Source organism: Aricia agestis, chromosome 4, assembly GCF_905147365.1.
Source record: "Aricia agestis chromosome 4, ilAriAges1.1, whole genome shotgun sequence".
Taxonomy (NCBI): domain Eukaryota; kingdom Metazoa; phylum Arthropoda; class Insecta; order Lepidoptera; family Lycaenidae; genus Aricia; species Aricia agestis.
The window spans coordinates 15,469,975-15,492,295 of NC_056409.1; the positions used below are offsets into that span (position 1 = coordinate 15,469,975).

At 38.9% G+C, this 22,321-nt stretch overlaps 1 protein-coding gene across 1 annotated transcript in view; it reads right to left on the minus strand.

The window, feature by feature from the left end:
• The window catches only part of LOC121725964 (dynein beta chain, ciliary-like), a 64,636-nt gene that overhangs the window by 10,154 nt on the left and 32,161 nt on the right, over positions 1–22,321 (minus strand). The window contains exons 30-66 of the mRNA XM_042113165.1: positions 22,049–22,172; positions 20,820–20,950; positions 20,194–20,308; positions 19,732–19,956; positions 19,366–19,552; positions 18,990–19,168; positions 18,582–18,777; positions 18,247–18,457; positions 17,615–18,154; positions 17,330–17,531; positions 17,015–17,239; positions 16,603–16,941; positions 16,166–16,314; positions 15,873–16,091; positions 15,565–15,802; positions 15,296–15,488; positions 15,036–15,213; positions 14,782–14,910; positions 14,357–14,576; positions 13,940–14,101; positions 13,412–13,611; positions 13,084–13,250; positions 12,577–12,755; positions 12,385–12,462; positions 11,954–12,115; positions 11,406–11,654; positions 11,218–11,329; positions 10,841–11,103; positions 10,666–10,746; positions 10,276–10,491; positions 4,046–4,194; positions 3,492–3,651; positions 2,873–3,039; positions 1,800–2,001; positions 1,122–1,252; positions 735–1,019; positions 235–490 (exon numbers count right to left, since the gene is read on the minus strand). Coding sequence (XP_041969099.1) covers positions 235–490; positions 735–1,019; positions 1,122–1,252; positions 1,800–2,001; positions 2,873–3,039; positions 3,492–3,651; positions 4,046–4,194; positions 10,276–10,491; positions 10,666–10,746; positions 10,841–11,103; positions 11,218–11,329; positions 11,406–11,654; positions 11,954–12,115; positions 12,385–12,462; positions 12,577–12,755; positions 13,084–13,250; positions 13,412–13,611; positions 13,940–14,101; positions 14,357–14,576; positions 14,782–14,910; positions 15,036–15,213; positions 15,296–15,488; positions 15,565–15,802; positions 15,873–16,091; positions 16,166–16,314; positions 16,603–16,941; positions 17,015–17,239; positions 17,330–17,531; positions 17,615–18,154; positions 18,247–18,457; positions 18,582–18,777; positions 18,990–19,168; positions 19,366–19,552; positions 19,732–19,956; positions 20,194–20,308; positions 20,820–20,950; positions 22,049–22,172 — 7,219 coding nt within the window. The remainder of the gene's footprint in view (positions 1–234; positions 491–734; positions 1,020–1,121; positions 1,253–1,799; positions 2,002–2,872; positions 3,040–3,491; positions 3,652–4,045; positions 4,195–10,275; positions 10,492–10,665; positions 10,747–10,840; positions 11,104–11,217; positions 11,330–11,405; positions 11,655–11,953; positions 12,116–12,384; positions 12,463–12,576; positions 12,756–13,083; positions 13,251–13,411; positions 13,612–13,939; positions 14,102–14,356; positions 14,577–14,781; positions 14,911–15,035; positions 15,214–15,295; positions 15,489–15,564; positions 15,803–15,872; positions 16,092–16,165; positions 16,315–16,602; positions 16,942–17,014; positions 17,240–17,329; positions 17,532–17,614; positions 18,155–18,246; positions 18,458–18,581; positions 18,778–18,989; positions 19,169–19,365; positions 19,553–19,731; positions 19,957–20,193; positions 20,309–20,819; positions 20,951–22,048; positions 22,173–22,321) is intronic.

The window sequence follows — 22,321 nt, forward strand, 5'->3', positions numbered from 1 at the left end:
GAACTCTCTACAGGGAACACGTACACATCCAAAATTATTATCACTTGTTTTTGTTACACTCTGTAGATGTAGATAGTCACACACGTTTATTCACGCTAGAGCGACTAAACTCTGAAGCTATGTTGATGAAATTTGCTACAGAAATACTTTAGGAAAGGACATAGGATGATTTCTATCCTAAAAAATACACCGTAAGTCACGGGCAACATCTTTTAAGCAATATTTGACACTCACTTGCAACGTAATAAGGAAGAGGAACACCAGCTTGTCCTTCTCGAAGAGTCCCCGACACGTGTAGACGTAGACAGAGTACGTGATGCTATCCAGCAAGCTCCTCACTCGAGTCTCCAGCTCGTCTGACTGCTCCGCCTTCGCCAGCGCGTCCAGGAACACCACGCTGTACGCCTTCAGAGAGAACTGGTACATCGGGTTTATTTTGTACAGGTCGTTCAGTATAAAATATAAAATAGACGCCCTCGTCGCCGCTCGTCTGAAAGGAAAAAAATATTTAGTCTTACGTCTGTTTAATTTATTTATTAATGCAGTCTTAATAGGCGATGCAAAATTATTCGCGTGCCTATAGCGACGAATTTAAAACTTGAAAGTGTTTTTCTTAACAGCTCCATAATTTTGACACTAACGGCGCTAGCGATAGTCTTTGCATCGCCAATAAGGATTTGATAAATAAAAACATCATAAATCACAATGCGTATTGCGAACAATATAAATCTTACCTATATCGCTCTCGTGCTTCATCAATTTTGATTGCAGTGGTCTTGCCCTCCTCCACTTTAATCTCTATATCGGCGGCGGTCTTCTTGGTGGTCTCGAGGTTGATGACGAGGGCGGAGTCGCTGAGGATGTCGGGGCCGGCGGACGACAGCCGCTTCAGGAGGTCGTCCTCGACGCTCTTCAGCGTTATCTTGAAGTCGTTTTGCATCTTGGTTAGATTAGAACGCAGAGACTCGAGATCCGGTCTCTCTGCCTTGACCACCTCTCCAAGTAGCTGCTCTTCTAATCTAAAATTTATTGTAAGAGCTGTAGCATCTAAGCAATTTGAGACAAAAGTAATTAAATTTCTTGAAGATGTAAGTTACAATAGCAAAGTACGCGTCTCTCACCCGTCTCTGGTGACAGTGAAGTTGATGAGCGTGCACTGCGCCTGCATCTCCGGCTGGTAGTGGGGGTTGGCCAGCTTCGTTTGTAGTATCAGTCTGAAGCTGGGATTGTAGTCTATTTCTCGGTCGCCAATCTAAAAATAGTTTTACTTGTTTTCATTGTTTATAACTAAAACAAAAATCGTTATAAATACATATTATATTGTAGGTTACAACTTACACACCGAAACGTAAACATACGTTTTGCAGCATTTTTGAGATAACGTTGGGTACTACGAAACTTTATTTTATTAATACATTTTGCCTCATATTATTTTAATTTATTCTGTATTCAGTAATGATATTCACACACTATTGTTATGGTAGGATATGTTAGAAGTTATAACTATTATAACCATGTTACCCTTTTGACTACATATCTGTGAATAAATTATCTTGCTTCTTAGAAGAAAATTTACTTTATTATTATAACACCACGTCTAAGCTACGCTACGAGTACACAGAACAGTTTAGTTCGTTATTCATAGCCTTGCATTAAATATATATCGTCTTTTGTAGCAAAAAAGGATACATTCTTAGAACATAACGCCACGTCCAGTTTCAGAATAACCTACCTACTCTCCTTAGTAAGCGACCGACCACAAGAGTACCTACCTTGTAGGTACACTTAGTAGTACTTACCTTGAGCACCCTCCCCTTCCGTATGAGCACGCGGCCGAGCAGCGGCTCTAGCACGGCATCCACAGTCTCGTTGATGTTCTCCAACAACACGACCTGGCCGCTGCTCACGGCGCGCTCGATGCGGTCTAGGTAGTTGCGCATCGTCAAACGGATCACCACTAGCGACTCCCCGTACCGACACTTTATCCACTTTATGCCTTGCCTGTGTAAGGGGAGTAGGGACAGAAACAAATATCATCATGGTCCATGTCAAAAATAGCTGTGACAAAACGTAACGTGCTTTGTCTGAACATAAAATAATCCAAAGAGAACTAAAACATTTTAATAGAGGACTATATCATACGTGACGTGGCCCTGCAATGCAGGTATTTAAAGAAAAAACATGAACATGGACTTTCTTATCATTCTCGTAGCAGCGCTACGGTGGCGTAGCAGCGCTACGAACACAGCGGCATCATTTTCTCATTCGTTATTTACATACCTTCGTGCGTGGTTTATGACTTTATCCTCACTTAAACTAATATTGTATTACCTACCTCGATCGTGGGAATCGCAGACTCAAACTCAAACTCAAACTCAAAATTTTTTATTCAGAATAAATTTTTTCAAATATTCTCTGAACGTCGGGGCTACACAGATGCCTACCACCGGTTCGGGAACTAACCCGGCGAGAAGAACCGGCGTAAGAAACTCGCACGGGGCCATCTTTTTCTAAAAAGATGGAAAATTACAAAAAATATATTATAAAATAACAGTGTCATTATGACTAAATAAAATACAACGAATGTACAATTATTATACATATTATAATGAAACAGCTCTGCAGGGGGCGACCTTATTCCCACACAATCGATTTTCAATTGTTATGCGATAGCCGGGTGCTGCTTGGGGAATTAAGTGTGTTTGTCTGTCTGTTACCTCTTAACGCATAAACCGCCAAACCAATTTAGATAAAGTTTAGACTGGTGATACTTAAAGGCCATGTAAAGGACATAAAATAGTTTTTTTTTGCAATTTAAAACGATCCATATTACATAACATGAGTAAGTACCCTATAAGGAAAAAGTACGTACAGCTGTGGATCAATCATGAGCGGCCATCGCGCGGAGTTGGTGAGTATGACGGCGTTCTCGGTGCTCATGGTGTCGGTGGGCAGCCCCTCGTTGTTCCAGCTCGCGATCTGCGCGTCGTCCGTCAGCATCGACAGCGGGTCCAGGTCCTCGCTCGTCTGGATCTTGGGCTACACATGGATGTTGATTGTTTGTTGACTTTAAATTATTACTCGTCTAGATTGAAGCCTGCAATTGCTCTTCGTTCTTTTTAAATCTTCGCTCGTCTAGATAACAGGCTACAAATGTTTTTGATATTTATTTTTAAATCTTCGCTTGTCTGGATTTCGGCCTTGGGCTACAGCCGTGGGTAAGTCAAACACGAAGATTGAGAAAAGTTACCATGTAACCAAGTTTATCTCGCAGAGCGATCACGATCTTACAATTGGTACGCAAGCAATAGGTCGTGTTTGACAGCAGACGTTGCACAATATCTGCTTTAAATAGAAATACCGCATTGTCAGATTTGCGCAACGGGACCATTACATTTGTTAAGTAAATAACAAGTTAGAATACACGAATGACGCATGTAAACCTTAGCGTCAATTCTAGCAATACATCAGACAATAAGCAAGCGACTAACATCGGTGTTAGCGAGGGCGGGTATCCAGTCGTCGTGTATGAGGAGCAGGCGGTAGCGGCGCATGAAGCAGCCGACGTAGGAGATAAAGGCCGTCACCACCAGCACGTCGCCCGGCAGCGTCGCGCCAGACTCCTGCAGCCGCACCACCTCCGCCGACCATCTGAGAGGTGGTGCGGTATAAAATCCATGGGTTATAAGTTTTTACTCTACAACGGCAAAGTGGAAAAAAAGGGTTGTGATGAATATCAGCTATTCCACCGGAGCGCTAATATTAGGGACTTATATTTTTTGAAGTTTTAGGTCTCGGATAACATAGTCATTAGTCGGTTATAGTTTTTACTTTCTACTAATATATATTCTGTGCTTTTGGTAATTACTTTGTAACTTTTATTATGCATAAAATATGATAATTATGTAACTTAATTAATATGCATAACCTTTAACAGTGCTGTCGATACATCTAATAGAAATGATTTAAATTGTGATCTCTAAAGGTTCTTAGATGATTTGTTTGGGTCTTTAGTCATTACATTCGAATTCGAATCAAACTCTACCTTATTTTCTCTGAAGCCAGCCCATTTACAAGTCGGTTGGCTAAGTCAATCGTGTAGTTGGTGGCGTCCGCTTCAGCTTGACATTTCATTTTCTCGTTGACTGCGTCTTGGAAAGCTTTTAGGAGTACTTCTAGTTTTTCTTCTAATTCCTGTGTATTTTATAACTTTTTAAGTAAGCTTTGTTTACAAGGCACCTATAAAAATAACCAACATTTTTTAAAATGAAATAAGGGGGCAAACGAGCAAACGGGTCACCTGATGGAAAGCAACTTCCGTCGCCCATAGACACTCGAAGCATCAAAAGAGCTGCAGTTGCGTTGCCGGCCTTTTAAGAGGGAATAGGGTAATAGGGGAGAGTAGGGATGGGAAGAGAAGGGAATAGGGGAGGGTAGGGAAGGAAATAGGGTAGGGGATTGGGCCTCCGGTAAACTCACTCACTCGGCGAAAAACAGCGCAAGCGCTGTTTCACGCCGGTTTTCTGTGAGAACGTGGTATTTCTCCGGTCGAGCCGGCCCATTCGTGCCGAAGTATGGCTCTCCCACGTATAAACATCAATCATCAATTAGTGATTCACTATTTGAAAAACACACAGTTGTACACTGATTCGTAGCGCATAGTCAATTTATTTCTCAGATTTATTTACGAACGCTGTACCTAATAATAATAATGCCGGTTTGTGTAAAGTGTTCTGAAACTGTAGTAGACTCAGTGTTTTGTGTCAAATGTAATGGCGATTATCATTATTCCTGCGCCGGAATAACAGAAAATAGTTATCGCAAAATGGGGACTGAGAAAAAAGCAACATGGCGGTGTTTTGCGTGCAAAACTCAAACATCTGCGGACAACCTTTCACTAGCTGACTTATTCAAAGAAATAAAGTCGTTTCGCGAGGACTTTAAAATTTTGAAAATAGAATTTAACACCATAAAAACGGATATCCAAAATACCGTTCAAGGAATTCAAGATCTCCATAAAAAATGGAACGATTTAGATTTTCGCTTTAATTGTGTAGAAGGAAGACTGTCTTCAGTGGAACAAAACATACCTACTATCAATGCTTTGCAAAAAAACCTCGATCAAGCAAACGAAACTATATTGGAGTTAACTGCACAAAATAACCTCCAAGATCAATTCTCTCGTTTAAACAATTTGGAGCTTTCAGGAATACCTACTCGGAGCGGGGAAAATGTTACCAAGATATTCAACGACCTGTGCAGACTAGTAGGTTTCACACTGCTGGATACTGATGTGGACACTATCCATCGCGTTCGTCCTCACATTCATACCGGTTCCGGAGACCAAAGTCAAGGGAGCAAACAACCAGCTCGCCATCCATCCATTATCATACGATTCACACAACGGCAGCGAAAAAATCAGCTGTTGGCGGCGGTGCGAGCTCGACGCGGCCTGACGACAGCGGACATCGGGATCCCCGGCCCAGGGCCCGTACCACGAAACCGTTTTGAGACTCAAACAATCGTACGAGAATGCCGCATCCCACTCTAACAAACGTGAAATGACGTTGTTAGAGCAGGACGCGGCATTCTCGTCCGATTATTTGAGTCTCAAAACAATTTCGTAGTAGGCCTACAGCTTCCAGCCTATTCCTGAACGATCACCTGACTCCGACTAACAAACTATTGTTAAAACGTGCCCGTGAACTAAAAGTGAAATATAACTATTCTTATATATGGGTGAAAGACAGTAAAATATTTATGAGGAAAAGCGATAACTCAGGTATTCTCCGTATTTCTAAGGAATCTGATTTTTTAAAGGTTAAATGACTTTTTCATCCTTTATACCTTGCATTTAACACAATATTCTATTGTCACACTTAAATATGAACATTTTGATACAATATGTTATTCTTCTAATGTTTCAAATCTATGCTACTTACAAAATAAACATAATATAATTAATACTTTCTATTGTGAACAACTTACAAAATGTCATCTTGTGTCTTTTGTATCAAATTTACTGTTACTCGACTTTAAATTTGTTTATTACAGAATTGAATCACCACTTTCATACTATATCTACTTAAACATGAAACAAAATATTTATTTGTATTATTTTACTACCCTGCATAAGTCACAATTCATCATAATAAATGTATTGTTACTTATAATTAGTAAAATATTTCAACAGCTGATATTAAGTTATAGTTGTATACTTGGTTGCAAAACGTTTACTACTTTGCCCTTTATACAAATTAATTTAAATAAAAATATTTATATATTATAATGTCACAAACTAAATCTCTTAGCATTTATTACCAAAATGTGAGAGGGTTAAGAACTAAGTCACATTCCTTTCTTGCTAACGTCCTACACACAGACTATGATTTAATATGTTTAACTGAAACATGGCTCACTCCTGATTTTGATAATGCAGAATACTTTTTCAGCAACTACAATGTATATAGGCGAGATAAACCTCACTCTAACAAGGTAAGGGGAGGCGGTATATTAATAGCTTACAAGAAGGAATTAGTTGTGCGGAGACTTGACCATCTATGATCCACGATGGAATCCGAGGAATTAAGGTTGAGCATTGAGCTGACAACTACTAGCACCGGAGCCCAACCTGCTCCCCGCAGCTCCACACCTCAACTCTTGTATGTTGCATGTTGTTATTTTCCTCACAATAATAACCATTTATTTTCACTTCAAAATTACTTCGATAAAGTACAAGAATTAATACTCAGAAACGGTAATAATTGTAACTTTCTCATACTAGGTGATTTTAACATCTCATATGCAGACTGGTCTTCAAATGATTCACAAAATATTAGATTACTTAACCCAAAAAATGACAAAAAAGTTATGCTTTTATCCGACTTTATGAATCTTTGTAATATGTCACAATACAATAATTGTTTTAATACAAATGGTCGAATTCTTGACTTAGTTTTGAGCAATCATAACTGCAATGTTACTGCATGTTCTTCACCACTTACACCCGAAGATGATCACCATAAATCGCTCGAGATAAATTTTACTTTAACCTCAGTATTGTATTTAAAGGATAAAGACCGTCTGAAACATATCTATCACATGGCAGATTTTGAAAGCATCAGTAGTAGTCTTTTGGATATAAACTGGGTTGAGCAACTACAATATCTTGATACAGAAAGTGCAGTAGCACATTTTTACAAAATTTTATACCAATTGATAGATAAATTTGTTCCCAAAAAATTAGTTAGTATTAATAACAGATATGCTCCCTGGTACTCTAGAGCTTTAATTAAATTAATTCGCAAAAAAGAAAAAAATAATTCGAGATGGAAAAAATATGGCAATAGCCTAGACCAAGTAGAGTTTATATCTTTACGCAAAAAAGAAAAAACACTACAAAATGAATGTTACCACAGCTTTATTTCATACTCAGAAGAAAAAATTTCAACTTCTCCTAAATATTTTTGGACATTTATAAAATCAAAATTTTCACAAAATAACATACCTACTAACCACATAACATATGGTGACAGATCTTCTGCTGATACTCATGAAATTTGTGACATGTTCAACACTTACTTTAATTCTGTATTTGTTTCTAGTAATCAAATGCATCATAACTTGGATTTAAATGAATCTAACATGTGTCCGGTTAATATAAATTCAATTAATATCTCACAAACCTTAGTTAGTAAGCTCTTAAAACAATTAGATGTACATAAAGGTGCAGGCTGTGATAATATTCACCCCATGTTAATAACAAAACTGTACAAGGAACTGCCTCTGCCTCTTACAATCATATATAAGAAATCAATTAGTGAGGGTCACTTCCCAAATATATGGAAAAAAGCTCTAATTACACCAATACCTAAAGGAAGTAGTAACAAAAGTAACATCGTTAATTATAGACCCATCTCTAAATTAAATATATTTGGAAAAAAATTCGAAAAAATTATTGCTGATGAACTTGCAAGCCAAATCCATCACCATATAGGGATCGAACAGCATGGTTTCCTTCGCGGCCGAAGTGTAAACACCAACCTTGTTTCTTACACAACTTTTATCTCTAATGCTCTTGATGTTGGATGCCAGGTAGATGCCGTGTTTACCAATTTTTCTAAAGCTTTTGATAAAATTAATCATAATTTATTATTAAACAAGTTGTCAAGGATCGGTATACACGATGATCTACTTAGGTGGATTGAATCCTATTTGAGAAATCGGAGTCAGGCCGTTGCCATTAAAGGTTTTCAATCAAGTTTCCTTGCAATTCCATCAGGAATTCCACAAGGATCCCATCTTGGGCCATTTCTTTTCACGCTGTACATAAACGATATAGGATGCTCACTAAACGATTCTTGTCACCTTTTATTTGCTGATGACACAAAAATTTTCAGAATTGTACAGTCTCTTTCTGACTGCGCGAAACTTCAGTCAGATATTAATAACTTTAAATATAACTGTAACACTAATCAACTCTATCTTAATGTCGACAAATGTTACACTATCTCGTTTACGCGCAGACATAACCCTATTTGTTTTGACAAAATCAAACGCGTTGATGAAATACGCGATTTAGGTGTGATCGTTGACTCCAAACTTCATTTTAATTACCACATAGACACTATTGTGTCGAAAGCATATAAATAAACAACTAGGCTTAATTCTACGTCTAGGTAAACCCTTCAAAAATCCCGAAACTTTAAAAGTTTTATATTATGCTTATGTACGTAGTATTCTAGAATTTGGAAGCATGGTTTGGAGCCCTCAATACGTAATACACATTGCAAGAATTGAAAAAATCCAAAATAAATTTCTAAAATCATTAGATTATATAACTAATACTAAATTCTGTGATTACAAGTCATCCCAATTGAGACATAACATGCAACCATTACAAATGAGGCGCCAATATTTAGATGCTATATTTTTATTTAAAATAATACACAATTATATTGATTCATCTTCATTATTAGAACATATTTCTTTTAAAATCCCAAACTTTTTATCAAGATTAAAGAATACATTTCATATCCCTCTCTCACGAACCAACTACTCAAAAAACTCTTTTGTTCGTCGTGCTTGTGACCACTTTAACAAAAATTTGAACACTGTTGACATATTTTGCAACAACTTATTATCATATAAATCAAAAGTGCGTGATTTGATTATACAATAATTTTAGACTCATGTTAGATACAGCTGTAAACATTTATATGTACAATAATATATTGTAAGGTGTTATTATTATAATAAGGCGTTATTATTGTAATATTGCCATATATTAAGTACTTACTTTAAACTTGAATGTAATACACAATGTGTTCTAATGACTCAACGCTACGAATTCACCATAATATGTGTTTAGTTTTATATTAAGTAATGGTACTTTAGGCTTGATTGTAAACTTATATTTAAGCATTTTTGTATAATGGCTGTTTGTTACCTAAATAAAATAAAAATAAAAAAAATAAAATAAACTATTTGATTATCAGATTTTGCGAATAAATTTTGTTTATCCATTGCCGCTTTAGAGCGCATTATACAGCATACTGCTCAACGTTGAATGTTCCAAAATATACAGGGTGTAACAAAAACAAGTGATAATACTTTAGGGTGCGTAGGGGGTGTACGTGTTCGTTGTAGAGATTTCACTGTGAAAGTAGCAGCGCTGATAGACCAAAATTTTTTTTCACTTTTGTATGGGCAAGGGCCCGAGCGTCACGAGTTTCCCCATACAAAAGTGAAAAAATTTTTTGGTCTTTCAGCGCTGCTACTTTCACAGAGAACTCTCTACAGGGAACACGTACACACCCTAATCTATTATCACTTGTTTTTGTTACACCCTGTATAGCAACGCTTCGCACACTGTTGTCGGCACTGAGTTCCACTGTGGTTTGCGATTAAAAATATAGGGATCCCACACAAAACTGCCAATTCGCATACCGCATAGCATCGCATCGTAATGTACATTTTTATTATGAACTAGATGTCGCCCGCAACTCCGTTGCGCCAAAACTCGTTTACCGCGCAGGAACCGTACATTTTTTGGGACAAAAAGTATCCTATATCCTTTCCCGGGACTCAAAGTATGTCCATATCAAATTTCAGCAAAATCGGTTCAGCGGTTACGGCGTGATAAGGTAACAGACAGACAGACACACTTTCGCATTTATAATATTAGTATGGATTTTATTGCAGATATTATTTGCGATCCGATGCAAATTCGAAGTTATATGTGGGAGCCCATAGTAGGAATGTTGTGGGGCGTACCTTGATCTGATCAGTGAGCGCGGCGAGTTTATCTCGCGCGGCCTTCAGCTCGGCGTTGGCGGCGTCGAGCGCGCGCCGCTTGGGCTCCACCACCACGTACACCTCGTGGAACTTGACGATGTTGATCACCCACGCGCACAGCCCCGCCGCCGCCGCCGACTTCGACATTATGAACCCCGGGTTGAACTCCGGGTTGCTGATGTACGGCTCCACCGCCTGAACATTTATGTTAGTAAATTGACATAATAAAACCGTGCCTTCGGTAAGATAAAGGTATAAGTGCTAGTCCTTTTTAAAATGTTTTCCGTTGTCTTACGGGAAGTGCGATATTGTTAATGCTCATTAATAGTTAAAGTGATAATACGCAACACATAATTTGTTTACACTAACCTTAACGACGTCTGTTTGCATATTTTCTTTGTCGTAGTAAACCAGGTCGTATAGAAATTGGTCCACCTTCGCCATCATGAGCTATGGGAAAAAATTAAACGCCAATCACATTCACTAAAATCAATTACCTACTACACACACATCAAATACATCTCATTAAGCATTACAATCTCACCTTGCAAGCCTTCCAAGATCTATCCTTAGGTATCTTGCCCTTCTTGGAGAACAGCACCAGCACCGCGGCGGTGACGTTGACGACGGCGTCGGGCGGCGAGCCGAAGGACTTGAGCTCCGTGAGGTTGTTCTTGTTGAGCGTGTTGAGGGCCTCCTGTGCTGCGATGAGCGCCGGCTCGGCCTTGGCGAGGTCGTCCGCGCAGATCTTCGCCTTTATCGTCACGTCCTCCTCTATCACTTTCACCTTCTTCTCTTCCTCCGCGGCTGTGAGATTTAATGCCAGGTTTAGAACCAATAAAATTAATTATTGTCTCGACAACGTCTCCACTGACCTTTATTGTGATTTCTATATACTATTTAATGATTAATTTCTTTTACCGAAAGCCTTCTCCTTTGACACCTTCTCACTCTCGGCTCCGACTACTTCGATAAGCTCTTCTGCAGCTTTGTTCTTTACTTTTAATATCTGTTCTTGCTCAGCTAACGTTACCTATGAATGAGAATGTCAAATAACAACGAGTGCACAAATATTTAAATACATGGCTACAAATTGTAATTTTACTTACTTTGAGGACTTCGACATCAGCCGCGCAAGAGGCAAGTTTCTCTAAGCCGTTTTCTAGCCTTGTAATTGTCATGTTCAAGTTAGTGGTCTTCTCGTTGAGCAGTTTGCCGTATAGCGCGATCTGCTCGAGGAACGTCTTGGGCGTGGTGTAGTTGTACCGGCGTTCGTTCTGGTAGTACACCGCCGACATCTTGTTCACGCTCTGATGCACGTGGGACATGAAGTTCGACACCGGCTCTACTAGATCGGCCTGTAAAGATCACCTATATTTTATGAACTCCAAAATTTTTATGTCAATTTTTTTCGATACTCTCAAAACTCAATCTGTGGACTCGACTTTTAGTTGATAGTTTGGGAACTATCAACTAAAGTCGAGTCCACAGATTGAGTTTTGAGAAAGTCTTGTCTGTTTTACTCGACCACAAAAACATCATTTTCTCGCCATTTATATTTAATTTGTGGGACGAACGCAGAAGCATGGAAACAAGATATTTAAAAAAATGTTCTATCCCGCGATCAGATTTTTTAATATCATCCAACACAGTTTACCGGTAACGATTCCACCTCAGCGATGAATCGCTTAGAAACGGATCGCAGCGCTTCCTGCGGCCACTCGTGGAACCAGTCGATGGCGGTGCAGTTGACGATGGAGGGGAACTTGCGTGCGCGCACCCGCAGCGTCGCGCCCACCGGCGAGAAACATAGCACCACCTAAAGTACCAGAATGAAACCTCATATCGACTTATGCTCAGTTTCTAAGTTATTTCACAAGAGATTAATAATTCAGTAACGATTTTGATTGGCTGACGTCAAAAAGTTTACCAATCAGTAACGCCCCCGAAAAGATAATCTTCGGTTAAGAAATCTCAAGATTGAACCTGGTATTCATAATCAGCTTAAATATTTAAATTTCTACAATCTACATTTTTAAAGGAATCGAAAATCAAAATAAGATGTAAAACTCAATACTACTGAAATACCTTTAACATGGTTCGAACTCGATTTATGAAAAATCGCCAACAATTTTCACGTGTATCTGGAACTCCAGTCGCTTTTGTCTAAACAAAAATTTAAGTTATATAGTAATTAAGATTAAGAACCTCTTAAGTTCTATTAAAATCCAGTTTTGACTTTTAAGTGTTAGATTGATTTGATCAAACAAGATAACATACCTCGCTACGCACACCGTTAATAATATTCTCTATCTCGTCGTCGGCCAAGAGATCGGGTATTTCCCCGGAAGCGAGGAGGTCGTTTATGAGCACCAAGAAACGCTCGTCGGCCACCTGAGCATCCGTCATGAGGAACATGTTGCCGATGTTCTTTAGACCGGCCTTTACGTAGAGTCCAGCTGTAGAAAATATAAGCGTCTTATGTGATTCGTCTACATTCACACTAGTTTTAAATAGTACATTCCTCGATATAAACTTTTAAAATAGTTCAATTCAGACACAGAAATCTAAAAGATTTAGTATGGTGCGACAAGAAATTACAATGAAATAACCAATTATTACTTGCAAAACGAAGTGACGTCACCGGAACATAATAATATATCACTCTCAATCTTTTAAATTGAATAATGACGTATTAATTTTTGTTTTGTTTTTAGTAGAGAAAATATGTTTTTTTTTTAATATGTCTATTGTAGAAGTTGGTAAACCTTGAATAAACTATCTCACCTAGGTCCAATTTAAGATCGTTGATGCTGTATCCCCTGCGCAGCTGTATCTGGAAGACCTCGAGCGAGGATATGAAAGCGGAGAGCCGGGACAGTGACTGCTTGCCCGACCCGCCCACGCCCACCAGTAGCGCGTTGCCACGCGGCGCCTCCAGGATACGGTTTATTCTACAATATCAGTTTCAGATTTATGAAAAAAAAATTAAAGTTTACAGGCGCAGATAATAATTGATCAGAAAAAGCCGCTTGCTTAGCTATCGCACCTAGCCGATCATTTGGCTTGGCATTATTTGGTTTATCAAAATATAGAGCTATAAAATACACTTTACCTGCAAATGTGATACATTGCATCCTCAAAAAGAACAAGGTTCATAGTAGCGATGAGGTCATTGTAGGAGGATAAGGACTCATCCAACAGAGCTTTTATATGTGGCCAATCCCTTATCGGGTTATACTTAGGATCGCCGATGCCCTCAGCGAAGTGACAATAAATGAGAGGCGTCCCAAACACGACGTTTTCATCGTACTCCTAAAATGTGAAATAATTATACCCGCATCCAATTACTAAAAAATTGTAATATTTATCTAAATTCTAAGAAATTAACAGTCCAAAGTAGGACCTCATAAACTTGAGAAATTGTAAATTAATTACAAAAAATAAAACTTTATAGAAAATTGCCACAAACCTAAATAAAGCGCAATAAGAGAGAAAAGAACGGAAAATAACAGAAAAGAGAAAAGATAGGAAAAAGTGTACAGCGGGAAAAAATGTGTAAAAACTTTGAATATTCGCCTATACCTAAAGAAGGCGTTATTTAAAACAACAGAAAACGACTTTCATCAAAGTCAATAGTTACCTCACAGGTCTTCTTGATGATATCGGAGACGAGTTTGCCGAAGGTCTCGTTGTCGGCGGCGTCGACGAGCTTGTCGGAGTACACGCGCGTGGCCTCGTGCATCCACAGCCGGACCAACTCCGATGTAGTTTTGATAGCATCACCCGTCGTGAACAGTATGCCCTGAATCAAATTTAATTCAAGAAAATGACATAAACTTTGGTTTTATTTATATTTTTTGAGTTGTAAATGAACTGAGAGAAGGGATAAGGCTGCATTTTAAAAACAGTGTAATACAACCGGAAGAAAATAAAAAAGCTCGACTGCAGTATGCTGTATGCGCAATAATTTTGAATGAGTACTTGACTTCTTTCGGGGTTACATTTTCGAACAATATAATATTGTAGAGATGTAGACATAAAGCAGAGTTTACAGTACCTGAAAGATGTTAGCGAGATCCCTGAGATTAAAAATGTAATGAAACTTGATGGCTGTTGGCAAGAACGTAGACGCCAGCTTCGTATGAAGTGCCAACGCCGCGTCGACCAAAGTTTCGGCGTAACGCTGAACACCGACGTTAAACTTGTTGAGGGGGCTGGCCAAATGTTGCGACAGAATTTGCAGATAGATGTGTTGGCATGCATCCAATCCAGGGAAACTATAACAAGAGAGATATGTTGTATAATGGCCAATTGCTGGCACTTCAAAAGTTACATACAACAGTAAATCTTACTTATTATATTATTGGCATTTTTGCAGTATATTCAAACAAAAATCTAATAAAAATAAAATATAATTTTATAATGTAATGGATAGTGATGTAGGTAGTATAATAATTAAGATGACTAATACATTTCTATTACCTGACAGCAAAAGTGCAGAAGTGTCGTTGTAGGCGTGGATCAATCGTGAAAGAGCCAGCGGTGGGATTCATACAAGATACGAACATGCAGTTTGATATATCTTTTAGTGTCAGTTTTTGTCTATCGTACCTGCAAAATTAAACGGTGCATCATAAATTTATATCAACTCCAGATTCTTCTAAAACTCTCAATAATTAAAATCTCATTAATCAGAAAGTATTACCATATTATATTTCTTAAAATACTATACTTACCAATGCCTATAGTCCATAAATTGTCTGATGAGCGTGTGCGGCTGCACTGTACCGTACGTGTCAACTTCGGGCATGTTGAGATCGTCCACAAAGTATATCATAAACTTACTACCGGGGGGACCGAAATTACGACCAGACTTCTTCTCTAACGGTTTTTCTAATACCTTCTGAATCATTTCTATAAAACAAAAATATGTGTTCGGACATGGCAATGTATTATTGAAATACGTCTTCAAATTCAAGTTGGTTCTGGTAATTACCTGATGTGGTATAGAAATTAAGAGGAACGTTGGTGACCGCATACGTGTCCGGCAGCGCGCCAAGCTTGGCGGCAACGCTGACAGTTTTCCCGCTGCCAGCAGTCCCCACTAGCATCACCGGCTTTTGTTTGTCAATCAGCAGGTCCATGAAAAATCTGATGCGAGTGGTCTCCGAGGTGGAAACCAAACAAGACTGAAATAGCAATATGTTTAAAGAATGCAACCAGACTGGAAGCTGTAAGCAATAAACTAAAGACTATAAGACACACCTGAAGAGGTATATCAGAGTCCAACTCAAAAGATTCCACCTTCTCAGCCCACGGTACAAACTTCTTCGTTTCCGGATCAATGAAAAAGCCAAACACGTTTCCGGAGGTCGGAAACTTTACTTGCTTGAACTCGTTACAGAACCACTTGCTGAACTCGTTTCTCCAATCGACTAATTGATCTTGGAAGAGACCAGAACCGAATCCCCACACAGCACAGAATACGAAATATATTTCATACCTAAGAATGAACAGTCAACGTCAGGTTATTGCTAAACTAGAGAATAGCCATCAAGGAAATTGTCACTCACCATTCTTTAGGACAGTCGCTCGGCAGCAGAGTCTTCTTGAGGAAGCACTCCAGCAGGTAGCAGGTTAGCTGGATCTGTTGCAGCTCACTGAGCGGAGTAATGCGCTTATACTTCTTGCACGACTCCAGCAGGGCCGGGATGTATTTGTCGAACATCACAGTCAACATAGCCTTTTCGGACTCATCGTCCCGCGTCGACTCTATCCACGAAGCTACGAATCTGATAAAAAGAAAAATTTATAGAGTTCGAAAAAAAAACATTAAGCGGCATTTTAATGAAGTTAATATACTGACGGATTCCATCCAAGGTCCTGTGGATTGATATACAAGATTCCGGCTCGAGAAACGGTGGCAGGTGTGGCAGTTCGCAGAGTGGCTATCTCGAACAAAAGACGCATTGATTTCGTCAAAGCGATTCGCTCGTTACTTGCTAACGTTAGCACCTGTAATTTAATTACTTTATTTTAATTAAAATCAATTATATAAGTAAGTATATTTATGAAAGAAAATTGCAGGGGAGCTAGCTTAAAACCAGGAGACACATATAGGATTTTTAACATATTCCCGTGCAGTAGAATAAAGTTGGCATAACAAAACACGTATTATTGACAATGATTACAACAAATAATTTTTGAAACTCATTTGATTTCAAATTAATTCATATGCGATTCAAATTCAATACTATTTTTCACGCAAACAGAGGGAGCAGAGTGTAAATAACGAATCCTTACTTTGTTATCGTCCATCAATGTATTTAAGCTCTCGATCCACATAGGATCTATGTCGCCATCTAATACGATCCACTTAGGTCCATCACCCGGCATATTGGCCATGTCCCTCATGATTGTGGAAAACAACCCGTCCTTCCATTCACGAGTGGCCGGGTTTATAACTCCGAATAACTCGTCGTTTGTCACAGCCTTAGGGTCCAAGTCGTTGTAAACGGGCTTCATCTTCAACATTTGGTATGTTCTATGAAGACACTGCCAAACCATCGACTTGCCCGTTCCGGCGAAACCATTTATGAACACGGAGTGACGTACTTCAAACAATTCTACCAGTTGTACCATCTAAAAGAACCGATAAATTGTGGTCAAGTTGTCAATTTCAAGAAAAATTTTGGTAATATTAAATGATTCGTACTTTCAATATGAATCCTGGTTCCGGTTGGAGTTTCATAGACACCGCAGCGTCAATAAGATTCTTTTCAAAGTCAAAGTTGCGTTTTCTGGGAACATCGAGGGCGGGGAACAGATCACCGATGAGTCCCATGAACACGGGCATATCATCCGTCACAATTTTAGGAATATTAAAATCTCGTAGCGCCCGCATTAAAACTTGATCCTCGGGTCTTTGACGATCGCCTCGCTAAAATAAACACCAAGAAGTAAATAACGGTGGACATTAAAAATAAAAAAAAACCATATCATTGTTTTCGTAGTCCCAAGTGTTTACAACCTTTAGAGATCCGGCCACAACGAGAACAGATTTTATAGCTCTCAACCCCCAATCGTAGTGATCTTGCTTGGACAGCAGTTCTCTACAGAGCATATAAAGCGTGATAAATTTCCTTGCCAATAATCTTGCTTCCTGGAAACCCTCAGCTACCAACATAATTTCACATATAAGCTCGAAATCTGGCACCACCATAGCGCATGGCCTGTGAAACAAAATTCAATTTGGAAATTGGAAGTACTTAGAATTAATATTATATTGTTATATGAAAAATATTTGGATGGTTACCTGAATAGTGCTTTTAAGTTTTCCGGTAGCTCTGTTCTGCCGGCGTATCCTGGATTCATAGTAATGAACATTCCAATGGTAGGTATAAGCGTTATGACCTCTCCCATGAAATCGAATTTCTTCTTTTTAGCTTTGATGGCGTCCAATACGCTTTTCACTTGGACCGATACTACAGACAACACTTCTACAGATATTCTGTTGAATTCGTCGAAGCAACCCCATGCGCCCGTTTGGGAAAGTCCTTTATAAATGTTCCCGCAGGACTTGTAATCCATTTGCTCCGAGCAGTTGAACACGTAAACCATTATTCCGAGGGCCCTCCCCAAGTCTTTGGTTGTCTCCGTTTTTCCTGTACCCGCGGGCCCGGCCGGCGCCCCACCCATTACTAGATGCAAACTCTGCGTCAGGGTAATGTAGCATCTATCGGTAAGCGGTGTTATCACGAGTCGGGGCGTGTTGCCTAAATACTCGTAATCGTACAAAAACTGGGCGTCACAAATATTTGCGAAGCAGTGATTCTGTTTGGTGTCCCATCGGTGTCTGTATCAAATAAAACAATAATCAATTACATAATCCCGTACAAAATGACAGGTAGCTCATGGTCGCAATAAATTTTATTTAAGACGACTCACCTCAACTGGCTCTGCCATTGGAACGCGTTGGATGTCTCTACCTTGGCTGTGATTAATTTTGCTACCACATCTCTGGAATGCACGTCTATGGTGCAAATTGTCATAATCTTCTGACGGTCACCAACTGATAAATCTCCTAGCAGTAAAACTATCAATGCGTTGAGCTGAGCAATTTGCTTCTTTTGATAATCCTTCAAAGCGTTTTCATAACCTAAAAGTAACACATCAAATATAATACTTACATACAAAATACTTTTGTATTTATAGTAGCCTCTTCTTTTTTGGAAGTCGATTAAGAAATATTGTAAAAATTATTTTAATTTCCTTCAAAACACCTTCTTCTAATTTATCGAAGGCCTGGTTAGTTTCAGTGGTCCACCATATCTGCGTGCCGACGAGCGCGGGCTGCGCGGGCCAGTCGAACACCCACTCGTCGCGCGCCTTCTCCTCGTACGACCTCACGCTGTGCTCCAGTATGTCCCGGAGTGTCAGCCTCATGCAGTCCGTCACGCGATTCAACCATACCTCCACCTGAAACAGGAGCAGCATGCGATAGTGTATCTGGCAACGGCTCGGTTTTATGGTTTAGAGCTTGGCTCTGTAAGCGAAGATCGTTTGTATGATTTCCGTGTTGGAATAAAAAATGTTTTAATTTTGGTAAGGTCATCTGTATTGTTACAGATTTTCATTATTCAGATCATCATTCTTGATTTTCATTATTGGCAATAAAAATGTTTACTTACCTTTCCTGAACAATCACAACATGGCGCTTTGAACGGTACATGCTCCTCGTTCTCTTTCGATATCATCTCAATAGCATGTTTGCTGCTGGGGCTGGCGAATACAAGTTTCGCGAGATTATCGTACAACTTGGATAAATGTCGGCACACTGCCGGTGGGTTATTTCCATTTGACAAGATGTCTGCAACATCAATGTTAATATTCCAGTCTTCATTTAAATAGTCTTATTACTAAGGTCGCTCACAAGTTAAATTGGTAGCTATAGGTAATTGTACATTATTGGTAGATTATGCGCCCTCTAGTAATTTTTCCGGCCTATCTGAAAGTCGTAAGCGGCCTTTACTTATGTAATATGTTATTAGGTGGGCATGTATTTACCAAGCAAGTCAGCCGACGACACGAAGTAAAATCGTGGGTATGCTAATCGTTTGGTTTCCAGATAATCGTTGAGAGCCTTCTCGCAGAGGTTGAGCAAACTCATTAGCTGATCGAGCGCCTCCAGTAGACCGGGCTTATTCGTCGCCACGATGACGTTCGGTGTTGTGCCTATGTCTCTTAGTAATTCCTAGGCATAGGTATAATGTGTAAGAATGTAATAGTATGTTGTTGATAAACCGATTTAGGTTTATTCGAAACGAAGATACATCGAAACCCAGGATAGGACAAAGGATGGTTTTTATCCCGGAATTCCAGCACGACAAATGAACTTTTGAAAATATTCTACAGTCACTTAAATCTACTTACCTTGAATGTCTTATCGATTTGATCAAATCTCTTGGAATCGTCAGGTAGCTGTGATCTGATATCATCGGAACCAACGAAAATGCTCTCGAGGTATTGCCACTTGCGTTGCACCTCGAACCATATCGATATGACCGCGTCGGCTGTTCCCAGCTTCTTCTGCCACTCCGTCACCTCCTCCTCGTAGTATCCGACGAATTTCGATGACATCATATTTTGTACTTGATTCTATCGGACGGGAATTTTAAACATTGTTTTAATGTTATCGGGCTATATTTTCATTTTTATTTATGTGAATAAATTATCACTCTTCATATAATATATTATGTATTATTACTAAGGCTGGCAACGCACCAGCAGCTCTTCTGATGTTGCGAGTGTCCATGGGGGACGGTAGTTGCTTTCCATCAGGTGACCCGTTTGCTCGTTTGCCCCCTTATCTTATAAAAAATATTATTAACTTACCTGATTGTCTTCTAGAGTCTCCACCAGCTCTTCGCTGGCTCTAGGTAGTTTAATGCCGGTTCTGTCGTGAGTGATGTACTCAAACTCCATCACAGACCACGTGGCTTCCAGTTCTCTGTAAAAAGGTGTTTTGGAAATAATGGATTAATAATAATACTACCTTATACATACTCCATGTCTTACTTTCTATTGAATCTATTTTAGTGAGATTTGCTATGGACATTCTTTGAGTTCCGATAATTTTTTGTCAGATTTTTATCCCTGAAAATTCTGGTTCCCGCGCCAGAAACAATTTTTTGCGCAACCAAACTAGGGTCAGCAACATTCACAAAGGAGGATGGGCAAAATGTATCCACGACCAATAACGCTGAGACGTATGTCGTTAGAAAGCTCTTTTTGTGACTAGCATTTGTTATTACGGGGGCCAGTCTCATATTACTGTGGGAAAAAAGTAGCTATAACTTTTTCTCTTACAGTGGTATGAGGCTGGCCACTATACTAACAAAATATGATAGCCAAGGAAAGAGCTTATACTGACGAGCTACGACCTCTGACAGTTATTGGTGGTGGGTACACTTCCGATACATTTTTGCCCGTTCTTTGAAAGTATATATGCATTTTCATACTTAAGAGTTTTCTCCATTGCAGCCTCCTTAATAGATTTGTCGACGATCGTCTTAACTTCTTCCTCGAACTTGTGCAGGTTGAGCGCCAACAAGTCCGCGAGGGTCGTGTCGTCGTCGATATGGAATTTCACCTAGGCAATGTTAGCAAATATGTTATAAGTAACAAATTTTATTTATTCAATCATAATGTGTTTATATTTTAATATAAAATTTTATAAGCATGAGATTTGAAATGATAATGATGAGCTACAAATAATAATTTTAAATATTTCACTTTTAGTTTGCTTTATCTAAGACCTAAGTTATCTATGAAATCATGTTGTAATCTTTTACTTTATTTTCAATATAGCATAACTTGACAGATAAAGTGTGAAGAATCTGTCAAATAAGTTGTGGAAAGCCTATTCGACACTTTATCAGGAAGTGGTGAAACAGCCCCTTAGACTCTAGTATTTATATATGAGTAATCTAATATGTTGTGGGATGCTTTACTTTAGTTCTACTATGGGATGAAGGATGGAACGATGTACGCCCGTTTTCTCGCGGTGGTGATTTTGCTCCTCTCTACATGAACAAATAAAATAATGATTTAGTATTTACACAACGTAATGTTACAATATAAATAATATGTAACAGTAGATCAACTTCATACTAGGCCGCTGAATAGAGTGCACGCCTCACATATAGATCAAGATAGATACCGCACGTCCCTCCATAGTCCATTTGTATGAAAACGAGCATGCCACTTTTTTCATACTTACTGTGACCGATGACAAGAAACGTGTCCGTTATCTATGCCAACGTTTCTATTCGAATTTCTACAGCTCAATACGGCACAATTAGGCATTAGGCATTTTTAAAATTTCGATTGACGTCCGATTCCGATAGCAGTCTAAAAACAAACTTTCGAAAGACGAGCTTTACTCGTCGTTTGGGAACGCGATATGGCACGCGAAGTACATATGCATGCAGTATCTATCTAGATCTATTATCTAGATCTATATCTGTGGTGCATGCACACATTAGCGTGATTTCGAAAAACTTGAAGTAGCAAAATATTATCGATGATCTATCTTCTACTGTATGATATTTAAGTAACTATGACGTAGTAATATATGAAAAGGCAAAGGAAGCTTAAGCGCGATTAAACTATTAATACAATATAATAACATGCATTAAATAGGAAGCTGCTTTTACAATTTCATTTAACATAAATTATTATATCATACCTTTGTGGCCATCATAAGCTCTACCCAGTGACGGTCTTTGATAGAGGGATTCTGTAGGTCGGTGACCGCCCGCAGTGACGTCATAAGGTTCTTTATTGTCGCTTCAATTGATATGAATGGTTCCCTAAAATTCTTAATATTAGTCTGGTCTCTGATATTAATATCTTTCTGTTCTATTTTATTGCGCACATATTTAAGACCTATAAATTACTACTGTGTAGCTGACATTGGTTTCAATGAAACCTGGTATTGACACTTAATCGGTGTGGTTAT